General features: G+C 49.9%; 1 protein-coding gene across 1 annotated transcript in view; it reads right to left on the bottom strand.

The window, feature by feature from the left end:
* Positions 1-19,545, bottom strand: part of ASAP2 (ArfGAP with SH3 domain, ankyrin repeat and PH domain 2) — a 203,239-nt gene that overhangs the window by 9,631 nt on the left and 174,063 nt on the right. The window contains exons 21-25 of the mRNA XM_032172619.2: positions 15,369-15,482; positions 12,063-12,315; positions 9,394-9,528; positions 6,929-7,094; positions 285-334 (exon numbers count right to left, since the gene is read on the bottom strand). Coding sequence (XP_032028510.2) covers positions 285-334; positions 6,929-7,094; positions 9,394-9,528; positions 12,063-12,315; positions 15,369-15,482 — 718 coding nt within the window. The remainder of the gene's footprint in view (positions 1-284; positions 335-6,928; positions 7,095-9,393; positions 9,529-12,062; positions 12,316-15,368; positions 15,483-19,545) is intronic.

The following is a 19,545-nucleotide window of genomic DNA, read 5'->3' as shown; positions in this document are numbered from 1 at the left end:
GGAGGGGGGAGGAAGGAGGGGGACGGGGAAGGGGGGGAGGTGGGAAGGAGAGGGGGAAGGAGGGGAGGGGGGCAGGGGGCAGGAGGGGAGGAGGGGAGGGGGGCAGGAGGGGAGGAGGGGAGGGGGGCAGGAGGGGAGGGGATGAGGGGGCAGGAGGGGAGGAGGGCTGTGGAATGGCAGACAGCTGGACCCTCCCTCAGGCCTGACCACCTGGCAGAGAATGTCCCCCACATTGCCCCCATGGACCAAGCAGAAACAAACTCAGTCCCAAATTAAATAATTACCAGGTCCTCTTGGTTGGCCTTTGTTGGTCAGTGGGGTGGACTTGTCAGCTCTACAAAGACAGGGAAAAAGTAGATTTACTGCCACCTGAGGGTACCTGCCCCTTTCTCATGCCCTTTTATCAGAGAATCTTCTGAGTTCAAGCTCAGAGTGTGTGAGGTGGTTTCCTCCACTGTCACTTAGCTGTCTCTTTTTTATCGGAAAAGGAAGAATGAGAGGCCCTGAGGAAATTGCTAGATTCAACGTTTCTGATCCTAAAACCAGGGCTTTTCCAGAGCACTCTGTCCACGTGAGCCTGCTGCCGATGGCCAGGGTCTGGAGCGATGCTGGGCACTGGGCACTGGCCAGCAGCCCCAAGTCTGCTCAGCCCCTTCCCTGCCTCAGTCCCATCACATGAAAGGGCAGGGCTGAACCTTAACCTCAGGCCCAGATGGCTCTGCCAGGACGGGTCCGAGCACTCTGGGTCAGCGCTGTCCATGCCTCTGCGGTCCCTGCTTCTGGGAACCAATGTGGCTGACCACGGGCTCAAGCCCCATTCATGAGCCTCTGGGCCAGCACACCCCAAAGCCACAAGGTAGAAACGCACGACTGAGGAAGTAGTTCTCAGGGCTGGCAGAGAGGGGTCCCTCAGCTCGAACCTGCCACCTGGCAGCCCTGGATAAATGGGTTGTGGAGGGTCAGCACTTTCATCTGCAAAAGGTGTGACACAAGATCCGTCAACTCCAGAGCTAAGGACCAGTGCCACTGGCTTCAGCTCCCCAGTGGGTCTCCTGGACCTAGCATAAAGCCAGGCACAGGACTGGGGCTGGAGAAGCAGAAGAGGAAGACCAGGGAGGAAAGGAAGGGGAAGGAAAGGATGGGATTCTTTCCACTGTACACTCCCATCTGTGACACTCCCTTTGCTGCTCAGAATGAACCCTGTCTGGCTTCGATGCTTGCAGTCCCAGAATGAAGGGAGAGAAAACATCAACACGGGTTTTGCTCATACTCTGAGGGAACTGAAAAGGAACTGTTTTATTCCATAAAACAAAGACCCCTCCCATTTGACCCGTCTAGCCATTTGTTTTCCATCAATGTCTCTGGGTGTAAATGTCTCTGCAGACATCATTACACTGACCTGGCTGACCCCCTAGCCTGCAGTCATCCCTAACTACAGAACACTCGCAGGGAAGGCCTGATCCTCTGGGACAGCAGTGAGCAGACTTTTTCTTTGAAGAGGCAGATAGTAAACTTTTTAGGCTTTGTGAATTTTTTTTTTTTTTTTGATATGGAGTCTCTCACTGTCACCCGGGTTAGAGTGCAGTGGCACAATCTCGGCTCACTGCAACCTCTGCCACCTGGGTTCAAGCAATTCTCCTGCCTCCGCCTCCCGAGTAGCTGGAATTACAGGTGTGCACCACCACACACAGCTAATTTTTTGTATTTTCAGTAGAGACAAGATTTCACCATGTTGGCCAGGCTGGTCTCAAACTCCTGACCTCAGGTGATCCGCCCACCTCGGCCTCCCAAAGTGCTGGGATTACAGGCGTGAGCCACTGCGTCTGGCCTTTGTGTTTGTTATTTGAGTCAGGGTCCTGCCCTATTACCCAAGCTCGAGTGCAGTGAAGCAATCAGTTGACTGCAGCCTCGAACTCCTGGGGTCAAGGGATCCTCCCGCTTCAGCCTCCTGAGTAGTTGGGACTACAGGTGCACGCCACCATGCTTGGCTAACTTTCAAAATTTTTTTGTAAAGACATGGTCTCACTATGTTTTCCAGGCTGGTCTCGAACTCCTAGTCTCAAGCAATCCTCCTGCCTCGGCCTCCCAAAGCTCTGGGATTACAGGTGTGAGCCACTGCACCCAGCTGGCTTTGTGGATTCTAGCATCTGTTTCAAGTATTCAACTCTGCCACTGTGGCGTGAAAGCAGCCCCAGACTGCATAAACAAACAAGTGTGGCTAATGTTCCAATAGTATTTTATGAGTGCTGAAATGAATCTCACACAATTTTCATGCGCCATAAAATACCCTTTTGAGGCCGGGCGCGGTGGCTCACGCCTATAATCCCAGCACTTTGGGAGGCTGAGGAGGGCAGATCATGAGGTCAGGAGATCGAGACCATCCTGGCTAACATGGTGAAACCTCGTCTCTACTAAAAATACAAAAAATTAGCCAGGCGTGGTGGTGGGTGCCTGTCGTCCCAGCTACTCGGGAGGCTGAGGCAGGAGAATGGTGTGAACCCAGGAGGCAGAGCTTGCAGTGAGCAGAGATCGAGCCACTGCACTCCAGCCTGGGCGACAGAGCGAGACACCATCTCAAAAAAAAAAAAAAAAAAAAAAAATCCTTTTGATTTTTTTCCCAACCAATTACAAATATAAAAGCCATTCTTAGTTCTTAGTTCATGGCCCTAAAAAACAGGCAGCAGGCTGGATGTGGCCTGTGAGCCATAGTTTGCTGACCCCTACCCTGAGAGAATGGGTGTGAAATTCCCATTTATACCAGAGACAAAATCACCGGTGGTGGGGGAAGGATAGCATCCTTTACAAAGAGAATGTGCCAGTGGATTCCTTTAGAGTCAGAACTCCACCGGGCACTGAAGACATGATTCCACCCATCCTCGTCTGTCCTGGGTAACTCTAACCTCATTTGCCCTGCTTCCCTTTTTCCTGCCTGTCAGGTCTGAAACCAGGTAAAATTGTGTTCGAGAGGAAACCTGCCCAGCTCCCCCGAGCTAGAACGCTTCTGAGAACAAGGAACCTGCACCTCACAACTGACATCCAGAGTTCTCAGAGTCCCAATAACTGCTGGGAGCTGATGGCTCCTTAGCCAGGACTTCAACACATGATTTGTTTTGTCTTGAAAAACAGCAGCATGGAAAGCGTAAATCCCAGGGAGTCATAAGGGAAGGCAGAAGAGAGCCCAGAAGCCAAGGGAGGCATGGCCTGTGGCCACTTTGGTGTAGAGGCAGAAATAATTAGCACTGGAAAGCCCATTCATTACAGCATAATTCAGTAGCTGTTTAAGACTAGGAAGGCACAGATATGCATATTTTATTTTTATTTTTTTGAGATGGAATCTGGCTGTGTTGCCCAGGCTGGAGTGCAGTGGTGTGATCTTGGCTCACTGCAACCTCTGCCTCCTGGGTTCAAGTGATTCTCTGGCCTCTGCCTCCCAAATAGCTGGGATTACAGGTGTGTGCCACCACGCCCGGCTAATTTTTGTATTTTTAGTAGAGACAGGGTTTTGCCATGTTGGCCATGCAGGTCTTGAACTCTTGGCTTCAAGTGATCCACCCACCTTGGCCTCCCAGAGTGCTGGGATTGTAGGTGTGAGCCACTGCGCCCAGCCCTGCATATTATATTTTCGAAAGTTATCTTGCAAAGTAGCATTTAAAAAGTTTTGGGAGTCTTCTGGTTGAAATGGCAGATTTAAGTATATTTACTTCCACTTCTTCCCAAGGAAAACGATTTTTAAAAATTAAACCTAAAAGGCCGGGCGCGGTGGCTCAAGCCTGTAATCCTAGCACTTTGGGAGGCTGAGGTGGGCGGATCACGAGGTCAGGAGTTCGAGACCATCCTGGCCAACATAGTGAAACCCTGTCTCTACTAAAAATACAAAAAAAAATTAGCAGGGTGTGGTGGCAGGCGCCTGTAGTCCCAGCTACTCGGGAGGCTGAGGCAGAAGAATGGCATGAACCCGGGAGGCGGAGCTTGCAGTGAGCCGAGATGGTACCACTGCACTCCAACCTGGGGGATAGAGCCAGACTCTGTCTCCAAAAAAAAAAAATTAAACCTAAAAGAGGTGAGGCACGGTGCCTCATGCCTGTAATCAAGCACTTTGAAAGGCCAAGGTGGGAGGACTGCTTGAGCCCAGGAGTTCGAGACCAGCCTGGGCAACATAAGGAGACCCCCACCTCTACAAAATATAAAAATAAATTAACTGGGCATGGTGCATGGTGGTGAGTGCCTGTAGTCGCAGCTATGCGGAGGCTGAGGCGGGAGGATCACCTGAGCCCAGGAGGTCGAGGCTGCAGTGAACCATGATTGCACCACTGTACTCCAGCCTGGGCAACAGAGTGAAAGATAAATCACAGTCAACCTAGTTGATCTCGGGAATGGAATCCCACTCCAGCAGTGAGGAAGGCCCTGAAATGCTCCTATCTGTAGCCCTGAAGTGTCCTCAGAAGGCTCAGGACCCTCTGGAAGGGGAGAAAGGCAAGGTAGTAAGAAGAAGAATTAGCCAAAAATCTGTTTGAGGTACTCCTGAATCCCTGGAATCTGAGTAGCCTTAGCCGCTGTCCTGCCCAACCTACTAAGGACAGGAAGCTTCTATTCTTGGAGAGGGCACAACGGATGGTGTCTGGACGGGGGATACCAGGCGTGGCTATTGGGAATATCTTGAAAAACAGAGGGACTGAGTAAAAGTTTAACTTTATTTCTCTACTCCTAAAAAACTTCAGGGATGGGCTGGGCACAGTGGCTCACGCCTGTAATCCCAGAACTTTGGGAGGCCGAGGAGGGCAGATCATGAGGTCAGGAGATCGAGACCATCCTGGCTAACCCGGTGAAATCCAATCTCTACTAAAAATATAAAAAAAATTAGCCAGGTGTGGTGGCAGGCAACCGTAGTCCCAGCTACTCGGGAGGCTGAGGCAGGAGAATGGTGTGAACCCGGGAAGCGGAGCTTGCAGTGAGCCAAGATCGTGCCACTGCACTCCAGCCTAGGCGACAGAGTGAGACTCCATCTCAAAAAAAAAAAAAAAAAAAAGAGTAGTGCAGGGATTACAGATGTGGGCCATGGTGCCTAGTCTCCAAATTCTTTATTTTTTTATTTTTGAGATGGAGTTTCGCTCTTGTTGCCCAGGCTGGAGTGCAATGGCGCAATCTCGGCTCCCTGCAACCTCCGCCTCCTGGGTTCAAGAGATTCTCCTGCCTCAGCCTCCTGAATAGCTGGGATTACAGGTGCCCGCCACCAAGCCCAGCTAATTTTTTTGTATTTTTAGTAGAAATGGGGTTTTGCCATGTTGGCCAGGCTGGTCTCGAACTCTGGACCTCAGGTGATCCGCCCGCCTTGGCCTCCCAAAGTGCTGGGATTACAGGGGTGAGCCAAGGCGCCCAGCCCCAAATTCTTTATTGAGAGGTGGAATTGATGACTTCCTTGTGCCACTCCACAGTCCTCTCTGCCCCGACTGTGTCTGAACTTGTAAATGAGCAGTAATGTATGGCGGAAGTCATTCCGTGCCAGCTTCCAGGGCCAGGCCTCTCTCTGGGGACCTGTTCTTGGACCTAGCCACCGTGATGTGAGGAAGCCCATGCCAGGGACATGTAGGTGTTCTGGTCACAGCCCAGCTGAGAATCTGGCTGAGAGGCAGCATCGGCTACCACAGGGTGGGTGAAGAGGCTCTGACCGTGCCCCCCAGCCAACGAGTCACCTCCCGTGTCCAACCACCCCCAGGCTTCAAGTCCTTTCAGTGAAGGCTCCAGATACTGTGGAGCAAAGACAAAGACCCCAAAGTACCATCCAAATTCCTGACAATCTGCCAGCAGAATAAACTGGCTGTGCCTCACGTCTGTCAGTTTGGTGTGGTTTGTTACTAGAACAACTGAAATTAGAGATGCCACTGTGAACTCATGGATTTCAATACAGAAATATACGGAATAGAGAGATAAGTGGTGTATGTATGTATCCAGGTACATGTGTGTATATTTCCAAGTCCTAACAGCTCAGAGGGCCTGTGTGCGAGCAGTGACTCTCCACCTAGCCCCCAGAACTTGGCCTCCAAATATCATTTCCACTAAAAGGAACCATTTCCCACCATAAAGATTCAGATTAAGAGCCACGAACTGGGGCCGGGTGCGGTGGCTCATGCCTGTAATCCCAGCACTTTGGGAGGCGGAGGCAGGTGGATCACGAGGTCAGGAAATCGAGACCATCCTGGCTAACACGGTGAAACCCCGTCTCTACTAAAAATACAAAAAATTAGCCAGGCGTGGTGGGAGGCACCTGTGGTCCCAGCTACTTGGGAGGCTCAGGCAGGAGAATGGCGAGAACCCTGGAGGCAGAGCTTGCAGTGAGCCGAGATCACGCCACTGCACTCCAGCCTGGGCAACAGAGCTAGACTAAGTCTTAAAAAAAAAAAAAAAAAAAAAAAGAGCCACAAACTGGACCCATCTGCAACAAAGGGCATTATTTGGACAAACAGCTAAGCTTGAACTGGCTCTAAGGATGGGGTGGTGTTTCTACATCCGTGTTAATTTCCTGATTTTGCAGGTGGTATTGTGTTATGTAGGACAATGTCCTTGTTTGTGGGAAATCCATGCCTCACACAACAGAGGGTCTATGTGTTCAAAACAACCTTGGGAAAATAGAAAAAAAACAGGAACAGAGACCACCTGGGGGGTGAGCAGCAAATAGAACCCAGAGGCCTTGTGTGTTGAGGACACTTCATCTGAATTCATTCTGTGGACTTAAAATGTACATTTGTAAGACATTTTTACAGTCTAAAAATCCTCCAGTTATTTTTAAGACCCTTCAGACCCAATGAATTAGTTACGTGGCACCCACGCTGAAGTAGGAGCCCTGGGGATTGCAAACGTTCCTCCAGAGCCCTTGGCAGGTGAGGTCAGAGGGCAGGAGCACGGGTGGCTGAGCTGGCCGGGAGCGGCTTACCCCGGCGCAGGCTTCTTCTGCGGGAGGCGGCTGGGCGGCTGTGGGGGCAGAGGTGGGGGCCTGCTCTGCGAGATCCCAGGCAGGGCAGGCTTGCTCGGCTGGCTCAAGGCTTCCATCACGCTGGGCGTCTTGGCAACGGGAGGGGGCGGCGTGGGGGTCAGGGGATCTGCGGAGGAACGGGAGAGACATGCAGAGGGTCAGCCATGAGGCTTCCCACTCAGGCCTCCTCACCGGAGGCTTTTCTGAGAAAGACTTCAGTTTTCTATTGCTATTTCCTAAGGAAAAACCTGCTGCTATTTCCTTGCCAGTTTTCAGAAAACTATTCGCAGGGAGGAAGCAGGGAGTCCTTTCCAAACTAATAAGGAAGCTGCGAGCCTTAAGTTAAGATGACAATTTTTCTATCAGCCCGTGAGTGAGTATTCTCTCAGCTAGAACTCCCTGGGGGAAAGCCAGCAGTTCCTGCTCTTGACTCTAAGACCCAACAGCAGGAGGCCAGGGCCCTCAGCTCTGCCCAAGGAAGCAGGGCCTGCTTTGCACATTGACTGACCTGTGGCCAAAGGGATGAGGCCCTGCCCACTTCATCGGGCTGCTGGGCAGGGTGGACCTGAGGAGAGATGGGAGCTACTAACTAACGGCTCCTCAGTTTCTGGAGCGGGTGGGTGAAGAGCTTTATTAGTGTCCACGTTTTACAGACGAGGCGGCTGAGGCCCACGGAGGGGAAGAGCTCTCTTCAAGGGTGGCAGAGCTGGTAAGACCTGCAGGGAGGCTGTGAGCCCAAGTCTCCTTCCTCCGTCTCTCCTCCCGTGATGGGCGTTGAGCCCTCTCTAAGTGTCGGGCTTATCATACTGGGCCTCAGGATGGGTAACACATAAGGCGCTGGATTTCCCTCTGCCAGGAAAAGCCAGGAAGAATGAGGCCTTCAGCTAAACAAAGAGGAACCTGGCGTGGGGAAAATGAAGGGATCCAGCTTATGATCTTTCTTTTTATCATTATTGTTTCCTTTTTCCAATTTAAAGGAAAACTCAAAAGGCTGACTCTAGCACACAAATGCAGCCCCAGGGCCACCAGACGGAGAGGCAGGAAAGTGGTTCCAGCCTTCTGCGTGTTCGCCTTGGAAACCTCTGAAGACCCTCCCAGACCCACTGCTCCCGGCTCTGCCGCCAACATGTGCACACATGGCACCGACTAGCTGGGGCTGGGCTGCTTTTAATTTTAACTTATTCTAAGGAAGTCACAAGCACCTCGGCTCAGGAATTCTCATGCTCTGGAAGCAATGAAGCCCAGAGATGCTGGACTCCCCGCTCCAGGGCTGCTGCAGCAGGAGACAGGGCAGCGTCCAGGGCTCACTTCTCTGATCCAGTGAAAAAAGACACTCTAGCTCTGCACACTGGAGAAAAACTTCTTCCTAAAAACCTCCTCCTGCTTCTCTCTCCAAGGTTTTCAGGACTTTCAACCACATGTTGACATTAAAGAAAACATGCCAGGCTGGGTGTGGTGGCCCACACCTGTAATCCCAGCATTTTGGGAGGACGAGGCGGGTGGATCACTGGAGCCCAAGAATTCGAGCCTGGGCAACATAGCAAAACCCTGTCTCTACAAAAAATACAAAAATTAGCTGGGCGTGGTGGCTTGCACCAATAATCCCAGCTACTCAGGAGGCTAAGGCAGGAGGATCGCTTGAGCCCAGGAGTTGGAGGCTAAAGTGAGCCATTATTGTGCCACTGCATTCCAACCTGGGGGACAAAGAGAGACCCTGTCTTAAAAAGAAAAACAAGGCTGGGCACGATGGATCATGCCTGTAATCCCAGCACTCTGGGAGGCTGAGGCAGGTGGATCACCTGAGGTCAGGAGTTCGAGACCAGGCTGGCCAACATGGCGAAACCCCATCTCTACTAAAAATACAAAAAAAAAAAAATTAGCTGGGCACGGTGGCAGGCTCCTGTAATCCCAGCTACTTGGGAGGCTGAGGCAGGAGAATCTCTTGAACCCGGGAGGCGGAGGTTGCAGCAAGCCAAGATTGCACCATTGCACTCCAGCCTGGGAAATGGAGTGAGACTCTTATCTCAAAAAAAAAAAAAAAAAGAAAGAAAAAGAAAAGAAAAACAAAAAGCCAGATTCTAATCCAAGTGACCGTCCCAAAATATTGAAAGTCACCAAATGGCCAAAGGAAAAAGAAACCCTGGGGTACTGTATAAAGGAGGAAATGTTGCTGAAACGCTTTGGAAGACAGAGGAAGGGAGTGAGGAAGCTACCTGGTGGTGCAGTGTGGGGACAGGCAAGGGTTTGCAGCTGTGACGAAGGAGGCTGGGGGAGCTGGGAGCCCTGCACAGGAGCCACAGGGGGCCATACAACACGGGACACTTGGCACGTGTCTGTGCCAGCAGCTGTGTGGCTCCAGAGAGCACCCCCCGCCATCCAGATCTACAAAGCCCATGGGCAAGAAAGGAAAAAGGAAAAAAACGTACTGGTAGATGTCACGCGAAGAGGGGGCAGCGGTGGATGGACAGCTGGCGGATCTGACGAAGATCGCTGCCGGCTTCCACCGTCCACACTTACAGAGTTTGTCTTCCACAGGGTGTTAGCAGAGGAGGCTGTCTGAACTGAACCCACACGCATGCACACAGACGCATGCACGCACACATACACGTGCACACACAGAACAAAAACAGAAACAGAACACTGCGTTATTGATTCTCCCCCTTATGAAATGGTCAGTATGACCCTTCTACCTAAAACCCTCAACGCTTTTACTCCTGTCTCCGGCATGTGGAAGATAGACACTGATACCCGCTAAACCAAAGAGGCTTCAAGGACTATTCTCAGCTGGTTTTCTCAATCCATGAAATTAAAATTCCTGAGTTTATTTCTGAAATATCAATATCATTTGAAGAAGGAAATAAACAGCCACAATGTTCTCTTGCAAACACTGCACTTGGAGCTTCTGGAACTTCTGCTCCTCTCCATCCTCCCACCGAGTCCTTCCCATGGGCCACGGGAGTCACCACCATGTGAAGAGGAGCACCATGTGCCCAGCTGGCACAGGTGGAGGGCAGAGTGCAAATCAGACACTAGAGGAGGGGCTCTCTCTCCCTCCCTCCAGCAAACATATTTCTGGCTGGAAGCAGACACAGATGACACCAATCAGGTTCAGGTGACTCACAAAAGAGATGGCATTTCCCAGGTAACAAGCCCTTCTTCTGCCTCACAAACCTCCAAGCTCAGGTGCACAGGGCCCAGGTGCCAGGTGTGACCCCATGTTGGAGGCTGTGCACGGCCTGTAGGGCAAAGACTAGGCCTAGAAATGGGCCAGGTCACTGGGTCCAGAGGAAGCCTTCGAGCTCCTCCCATGGAGAGCCAGGTCTGCCCCAAGCGCAAGGCTGACACTGTCAACTCCATTTGCTATTTATTTGCATGTGAGAATTCCATCCAAGACCACATGTGGGCTACACAGAGAATGGGGGAGACAGCAGGTAAGGGGTATGACCTGTATCACTGGAAGAAGAAACGAAGCTAGGGACAGGAACGCAAAAAGAAAAGGGAAAAAATCAAAATCCTCGAATTCCAAGACTTCGGGAAACCAGGAGATTAAGAGTTTACCCCTCCGTGACCCAGCGGAACAAAATAAAATCTTTCCTCCTGTGACACACACAGCCAGCAAAAGCCACTGCTGGGAAGGAGGATGATCAAAATCATCTTGATTGTGGGCCGTAGAAAATTGATGCCTGCCCGCAGGATCTGGGAGAGGCAGGGAGAAAGCTGCACCCACCCTGGGCCCTCACCAGCCAGCCTGGGGGTTTGACAGGGAGGAGATGCGACTGTGTGGCTTCATCTTGTAGCTGCCTTCCGTGCTCAGGGACGTCCTCATCAAGCCAGGGATGGACATGGTCTGGGATGTGGGGTGTGTGGGGACAGCAAGCAGCTGGCTTCTGGGCCTGCCTGGGGGAAGGCCTGCTCTCAGCAGGTTTGTTCTTGGGGGTATGACTCAGTGACTCACACGACAGGTTCACTGTCACTTCTCTGGGCCTCCCTGAGTGATAGGGGCAGAGCCGTGTGAGGGTCTGTGAGACACCCAGGACGGCAGGGAAGACGGGCCCAGCCGCGCAGCAGAGTGTACATGCAGCACAAAGCTGCAGCTGTCTGCTCAGCCCTGGGCCAGGTCTCCCGGCCTCAGCCACCCTCACGCACCGACCCAGCCTGCCCAGCTAGCAGCTACTGCATAAGGACAGTTTGGGATGTATTTGGGGACGTGGGGTCCAGTCTATCAGCGGCTCACAGCGGCCACAGGACCTGGATGCATGCTCTGTGCAGACTCTTGTCCCTCCTGGGCCGCCCTCCCTGCATCAAAGTCTCAGCAGCCCCCTTCATGTGGGAAACCTCTGAAGGCCGCGGCCACGACTGCAGCTCAGCCCAGAGCTGAGTGGGTCACTCGCCGGACCTGCCTTCAAGGAGCACCGCAGCCAGCTGCTCTTCAGGAATGAACCAATCACTTAACTTTTGGGAGCTTTGGTTTGCGTATTTCTAAAAACAGAAAGTGTCACCTGTTGAGTCAAACCCTCCAGGTTACAGCTGAGGTAAGAAAAGCATGCTTTTTGCCCTAAGACACTGGTAGGCCCACAGGGCTGGTTTTGTATTTTACAATTAGGCCGAGCATTGTTCCCCAAATTAGTATCATTTTATCCTTCATTTTATGGGGATCACTGGTAAAAAGTAATCGCAGGGGCCATGAGCTGGACCAGATGAAGGCAGAAGAGAAATAAAAAGGAAAGAATGAAGGCCTGGGAATGAGAGTGGAGAAAGGCAAACAGAAGGGCGCGGAGGGGAGACCTGCAGGAGTGTGTCTTTCGGCCCAGCCCCGGGAGCCCAGGTGGCCACCCCAGGCTGCCTTGGGGGAGTTCCCATGTTACCCAAGCCAGGCAGATGCCACAACTCTGCCCAGAATAAGAGTCAAATCAAGAGACTCTACCACCATCTGGCCTGATAAGAATGATGGAATCCCTTTAGGAAGCAAACATAAAATAACTACAAAACAAAAGAGCCCAAAGGTCACTGAGTTGGAGGCAGGGCAGCCACAAACCTCTCAAACCACAAAACAATACCCTCTATATATTCACAGGGATGACTGACAGCTTCATACCTTTGCCAACATTCCGTGGAGGAAGGGGCGGGGCGCTGGTGGTGCTGGGGGCTGCAGGCTGGGCGGGAGGTGGGCTGCCACTCAGGAGGGCTCCGTAAGTCTCATTCTGCAAGATGCTGGGCATGAAAGCCCTCTGCTTGTCTTTGGCAAGGTTTGCAGCATCTCTGGCCAAAGATACAGCATTAGACTGAAGCTGGTTGGAGCCCAGCTGGTAGAAGCTGATGGGCCGGTCTTCCCGCCGGTTGGGACTGGGCTGCAGGAGAACATCGGGGCAGAGGCGTGTGAGACAGATATGAACTGCTCCTGGTGATAACATTCAACATAGGGGTGAAAACCTCACTGACACCAACTCTGCCAGGCCTGGTACCATTTGGGCTCTTAACTGTTGCCTGAGAGCTACAAGTTGCATGAGAGCTGCAAAAGTGAAAATTCATTCCTCCTTGTGTCTCGTGAAGGAAACACACACTGATATGGTTTGGCTTTGTGTCCCCACCCAAATCTCATCTCAAATTGTAATCTTCACTCGTCGAGGGAAGGAGGTGACTGGATCATGGCAGCAGTTCCCCCCTGCTGTTCTTGGGATAGTGAGTTGTCACAAGACCTAATGGTTTTATAAGGCAGTTTTCCCTGCTCTCGCTTGCTCTCTCTCCTGCCACCCTGTGAAGAGGTGCCTGCTTCCCCTTCTGCCATGATTGTATGTTTCCTGAGGCCTCCTAGCCATGTGGAAGTGGGAGTGAATTAAACCTCTTTCTTTTATAAATTACTCAGTCTTGGGTATTAGGTATTTCTTTATAGCAGTGTAAGAACAGACTAGTACACACACACATACCAAAAAAGCTGTTAATTACAAGTTAAAATTCTCCATTCTGTGATGGATTTAAAATATAAGCTATTTATCTTATTAGCCGAAGTTATCTCAACCTAAGTCAGCATTTTCCCTGAAGTTCCCTTTCCTAAACATGCCTTCTTATGTTACCCCACAGGATGGGCAACTCTGGCCAGCCCGCTGCACTCAATCTCCAACAGCTATATGGCTCATCTAGTAGAGATCAATGTTTTCTTCCCATATGAACAGGAGCTCCTGAGATTCCTCCAAATCAGGGTTAGCAAACAGTGGCCTATGGGCTGCCACCTGTTTTTCATCAGTAAAGTTTCACTGGAACATAGCCATGTCCTGTCATTTAGATACTGTCTAAGGCTGCTTTTGAGCCATCCTGGCAGAGCTGAGTAATTGTAACACGGACTGTGACACTTTAGGCCCATAGAGCCTAAAATATTTACTATCTGGCCCTTTAAGAGTCTGGCCACCCCTGCTCCCCCTGAAGGTCATGTTTGTTTTTGTTTTGTTTTGTTTTTGTTTTTGAGACAGAGTCTCGCTCTGTCGCCCAGGCTGGAGTGCAGGGATGCAATCCCAGCTCACTGCAAGCTCCACCTCCCGGGTTCACGCCATTCTCCTGCCTCAGCCTCCCGAGTAGTTGGAATACAGGCGCCAGCCACCACGCCCGGCTAATTTTTTTGTATTTTTTAGTAGAGACGGGGTTTTGCCGTGTTAGCCAAGATGGTCTCAATCTCCTGACCTCGTGATCCGCCCGCCGTGGCCTCCCAAAGTGCTGGGATTACAGGTGTGAGCCCCTGCGCCTGGCCGGTCATGTGCTTTCTTGGATGTGAATGCATGGAATGATGACTCAGGTAACTTAGATCTAACTTCTATTTCAAATGCCAGCTTCGTTAAACTAGATATGATTGTGAGCAAATGACTCAACCTTGCTGACCACATTCTTATCTGTTCACTGGATATGACGAGTGCCTTTCTAGCACAATGCCAGGTGCTTAGCAGGTGCTCCGTATGAACTGTGGCAGCCCTGCCTCTCCCTCACAGGACCACCAACACTTTTTATCTGTTCACTGGATATGACGAGTACCTTTCTAGCACAATGCCAGGTGCTTAGCAGGTGCTCCGTATGAACTGTGGCAGCCCTGCCTCTCCCTCACAGGACCACCAACACTTTCTAGGTTCTGGACAAACCAGTGGTTCAAACTCAGCTCAGGAGTGCAGAACTAAGCACCCAGTGGGTCTTCATACATATTTCTAAATTGCAAAGCCCACGGCTGCTGTCTGCTGAGAATCAGGTGAGCAGCGTGGATGAGTCTTAGGACTCCACACCAGCCCCTGCTCTTGTGCTTTTCCTTGGACTATGCAACCTGCTTCATCACTGCTCATAAAATGGGAATGTGGCATCTGACCGCTTGAATGAAAAGGCACGCTGGGGCAGATTGCTTCCAACTTTTTTTTAAGGCAGGTTAAGTATGAAATCAGTCAACTCTTCTCACTTTGACACTGTTTTGTAGCTAACTCAGTGAAGTAAATAAGCAGTAAGTATGGATGTTAATTCCATGAGCAAAGACAGTCCAACAGATTTCAGAAATGCCGTTTGGTTACCTACCAACCTATCCATCCGTCTATCTAATTAGATATCCTCAATACACATCAGAACATTAATGCATTACAGAAAAAAAAAAAAGCCAAACCATGAAAATGTGTTTAATGTGGCATTTGCCACTAATACAGCACAGAGCACATTCCAGGCATGCCTCGAAGCACCATGCTGAAGGACAGATGGAAGTGGGTCACAGCTAGGAGTCAGGGCTTTGGGTCACATGCCTAAGTCTGACTCTCAGCTCCGAGTCCTGCGTGAAGGCAGCAACCTTCCTGGGGATCACCCCCATGTGTGAGGCAGTGAGTATGGTAAGAAGGGAGCTGGAGGAGGAGGCAAGAGCCTTCGTGCAGTCCCAAGGCTGCCTCTAAATAGGTGCTTCACTTTGGCCAAGTCAACTTTTCTCTTGAAGCTTCAATATCCCAAACTCATGAAGGAAGGGGTTGGACCCAATGAGCTCTAAAGGTCGTCTGATGATTTCAGTTGATGTTTTTTTAAGATCAACCAGGAGAATGTGATCACCTAGACTGGGAGAAATCTGGCTCTTTACAACGTGACTCCATAGCAAGAGAGCTTCCTCTAAATCCACTGGAATCAACCTCCCTGCCACACACACCTTTCCTTTGTAGCAAAAGGCTGCCTATAAGTACATAATTAGCCATTCCTTTAAATTAACGGGTGCAGGAGCTGGGAGACAGGAGATGGTAGTGGGAAGGGTAAAATCAAGAGCCTACTGAGATCAATGAAAGCAAAAAGTAAGCTACATTTTCATTTCTATAAAACAGCTTTCTGCCTTAATTATAGATTAGGACCCGCGCTGTTCTGGATGAAGCTGATCAAAACTCTTAATGGTTAGCAACCTGGCACAGACCTGCAATTTCTCATCCATGTCGTCGTCACTTTCATCCAGGTCTTCGTGGAGTAGTCGCCATTCATATTCAACGTGAACGTGAGAATTAAATCTTCCAGATAAGGCTTGGGTCAGCTGAGAGAACAGAGGGATGGTCAGTGCTGCTGCTTATACACTCGGCCATGCATTTGGACCCACTGAGGTGTGCAGGCAGGAGGCCTGCCTTCTAGTCCAAGGCAAATTCATGGAAATCTCTGGGTCTCAGGTGAAGCCCCCGCCCCTCTGCCTAATTCACAGGGTAACCTTGAAACTCAAAGCTGGTATGTCCCAGCAAAGGCTTTGTAAACTGTATTAGTTTTCATCCACAGTTCCCAGCTCGTAACTCTCAAATCCCTTGTTACAGTCTTCGGTTATAACATGGGGTGTTAAGGCCTCAGGAGACAGAATCTCTCTGAACTTCTCCTGCCCCAAGGCAGGACTCTTATCTTCCCCCGCTTTTCTGACTGTGGGTCTTAAGACCCTCCCCAGAGAGGGTCTCATCCTATACCCTGGGGGAAGGGATGCTGACATCATGAAGCTTCCAAAAAATCCAAGAGGACTGGTTCTCCAGCTTTAAGATGGTGAACCACAAGAGGGTCCTGGAGGGTGCTGCCCAGGGAGGGCATGGAACCTCCGCGTCCCTTCCCCCACACCTTGCCCTACGCACCTCTCTCTCTGCATGCTTTGCAATATCCTTTATAATAAACCAGTAAACACAAGTGTCTCCCTGAGTTCTAGGAGCCACTCCAGCAAATTATTCAAACCCAAAGAGGGGGCTGTGGGAACCCCAACTTGAAGCCGGTTGGTCAGAAGTTCTGGAGGTTGACTTGTGACTGGTGTCTGGGGTGGGAGACAGTCTTGGGGACTGAGCCCCCAGTCTGTGGGATCTGACACTACCTCCAGGTAGATAGTGTCTAATTGAACTGCAGGACAGCCAGCTGGTGTCTGCTGCTTGTGAAAATGCCTTTGCAAGAACATGGTAGTGATAAAAGTCTAGCATGGCTGACTCCATCTTGCTTCTGGTCTCACAGACTGGCTGTCCTCCTTTATTCCTGGGCACAGACCAAGCTAACCATGGGAAGAATTTAGTTTGTGGTGTAAGTTTGAATCAAGGATGGTAATAGTCCCTCCCTAAAACTGACTCTGTTCTTTTTAATTTTTTTAAATTATACTTTAAGTTCTAGGGTACATGTGCACAACATGCAGGTTTGTTACATATGTATACATGTACCATGTTGGTGTGCTGCACCCATTAACTCATCATTTACATTAAGTATATCTCCTAATGCTATTCCTCCCCGCTCCCCCACCCCATGACAGGCCCCAGTGTGTGATGCTCCCCGCCCTGTGTCCAAGTGTTCTCACCGTTCAATTCCCACCTATGAGTGAGAACATGCAGTGTTTGGTTTTCTGTCCTTGCAATAATTTGCTCAGAGTGATGGTTTCCAGTTTCATTCATGTCCCTACAAAGGACATGAACTTATCCTTTTTTATGGCTGCAGAGTATTGCATGGTGTATATGTGCCACATTTTCTTTTTTCTTTTTTTTTCTTTTTCCACTGTTCAAGGTTTATTGGGGGTTTTAGATGGTGTAACACTTGGATAGTTGGTTGCACTGTTTATATGTACATCTTTTTACGTTATATGGTAATGCACACTACTGATATATATAGGTCACAAAATAAGATCCTTTGGAACAATTATGCACAAGACATATGATATTAGATTTATACACTGGATCCCAGGATGTGACTGACTGGGAAAAAATGTTGGACTAGGCATGTTCAGTGAAGGAGCCAGGAAGTTATATAACACACGGTAAACATCCACCTGGCTCAAGGGGCAAATGCAGCATGTACAGCATTGGCAGTGGTGCATCAGAGGTGGCAGAACTATTTCACGCTAACCAGTTTAGGACTACACAAGATTAATACTATGTGCCACATTTTCTTAATCCAGTCTATCATTGATGGACATTTGGGTTGGTTCCAAGTCTCTGCTATTGTGAATAGTACCGCAATAAACATACATGTGCATGTGAAAACTGATCTCTGTTCTTGTCAGGGAACTTGAAAGTGCCTTTGGAAGACTAATGACAAGCCTCAAGATTAGGATTATGGGAGGGGTCTGAATTCTGCTAAAACCTAGGTGCAGCTTGCCTCTCTATTAATGAAATTGTTTACCATCCAGTGGAGTAGTTCACACCTGTAATCCCAGCATTTTGGGAGGCTGAGGCAGGAGGACTGCTTGAGCCAGGAGTTTGAGACCAGCCCAGGCAACATAGCGAGACCCCATCACTACAAAAAATTTAAAAACTTATTTAGCCAGGCGTGGTGGCATGCATCTGTAGTCTCAGCTACTCGGGAGGCTGAGGTGAAAGGATCACTCGAGCTCAGAAGTTTGAGGCTGTCTACGAGCGTGCCATTGCACTCCAACCTGGGCAACACAGAGACACTGTCTTTAAAAAAAAACAAAACTGTTTACTGCACCAGAGGCCACGATATTTGTGACTTCCCCAACTGATCCTATAGATAACATATCTTAAGACTGATCTTTTGAGATATTGTTTCAGACTTTTGCATCCTGGTGACCAACTGACTCTACTGAACCTGACTCATGACTCAACCAGTCCCGTGGCCCCCACTGAGATGATATGCAGTGGACAAGGGCTGTTTCTCACACTCTTATGATTTCACTCCCAACCAATCAGCAGCACCCATTTCCTAGCCCTCTTGCCCATCCAACTATCCTTGAAAAACCCTAACCTCTGAGCCTTTGCGGGGACACAGTTGAGTAATAATTCCTGTCCTCCCACCGCTCAGCCAGCTTGCCATAATTAAACTCTTTCTCTACTGCAATCACACTGTCTCACAAATTGGATTTAATCTACGCAGCAGGCAAGAAGAACCTGTCAGGCGACAACACTTGGTGTATGGGGTGGGGGGAACCCCATACCTTTGGTCACAGCAGTCTGCTTCTGTATTGCTTGTTGTGACAACAGCGTAACCGTAGAGAAAAAACAGGGCTAGAGAGTTTTCCCCAAAACAACAGGCAAAGGATATTTGAGATCTAAAGGATGCTGATCAGCCTGCAAGTATCCATACTCCACATGGGAGAAAGCTCAACCCCAGGAGAATGAATGTGCTCATTCACTGTGAACCCAGCCTTTTCAACCAGAATGAGAGAATTAAACGCTGTAGAAAACGATCTGAGTGGCTATTTTCTCGGTTCTCTCAAGGAAGGTAGCTAGCTAGTTCCGTTCTACATGTGCAGAAAAGAAGTTAATTCATTACACACTGTGGGTGTCTTAGGACCTCAGGGCTTAATTTCCCCCATAACCAGATAGTAGCTACATGACCCTGGGCAAGTCACTTAACTTTCCTGTGACTGTTTCCCCATCTGTAAAATGAGGACAACAGCAGAAACTATGTTGTAAGGTAGTTATGAAGATTAAATGAGCTAGGTCAGGTGCGGTGGCTCACACCTGTAATCCCAGCACTTTGGGAGGCCAAGGCGGGTGGATTGCTTGAGGTCAGGAGTTCAAGACCAGCCTGACCAACATGGGGAAACCCCATCTCTATTAAAAATACAAAAATTAGCTGGGCATGGTGGCAGGTGCCTGTAATCCCAGTTACTCAGGAGGCTGCGGCAGGAGAATTGCTTAAACCTGGGAGGCGGAGGTTGCAGTGAACCGAGATCATGTCACAGCACTCCAGCCTGGGCGACAGAGTAAGACTCCATCTCAAAAAAAAAAAAAAGATTAAATGAGCTAGTGGATGTACAGTCCTTAGAAAGAGGACCTGTTACTTATCTTACACTTGTATTGCATTTATTAATAGTTCTTTTTTTTCTCCCCCAGGCTGGTGCGCATTGGCATAATCATGGCTCACTGTAGTCTTGAACTCCTAAGGTCAAGTCGATTCTCCCACCTCAGCTTCCCCAATAGCTGGGACTGCAGGTGTGTGCCACCACACCCAGCTAATTTGAAACTTTTTTTGTGGAGATGGCGTGTTGCTCTGTTGCCCAGGCTGGAGTGCAGTGACACCATTATGGCTCATTGTAGCTTTGAACTCCTGGTCTCAAAGTGATCCCCCTACCTTAGCCTCCTGGGTAACTGGGGCTACAGGCATGCTCCACCATGCGTTGCTAATTTTTAAAT

The sequence above is a fragment of the Hylobates moloch genome, unplaced genomic scaffold, assembly GCF_009828535.3.
Source record: "Hylobates moloch isolate HMO894 unplaced genomic scaffold, HMol_V3 SCAFFOLD_13, whole genome shotgun sequence".
Taxonomy (NCBI): Eukaryota; Metazoa; Chordata; class Mammalia; order Primates; family Hylobatidae; genus Hylobates; species Hylobates moloch.
This window is presented reverse-complemented; position numbering and strand designations above follow the sequence as displayed.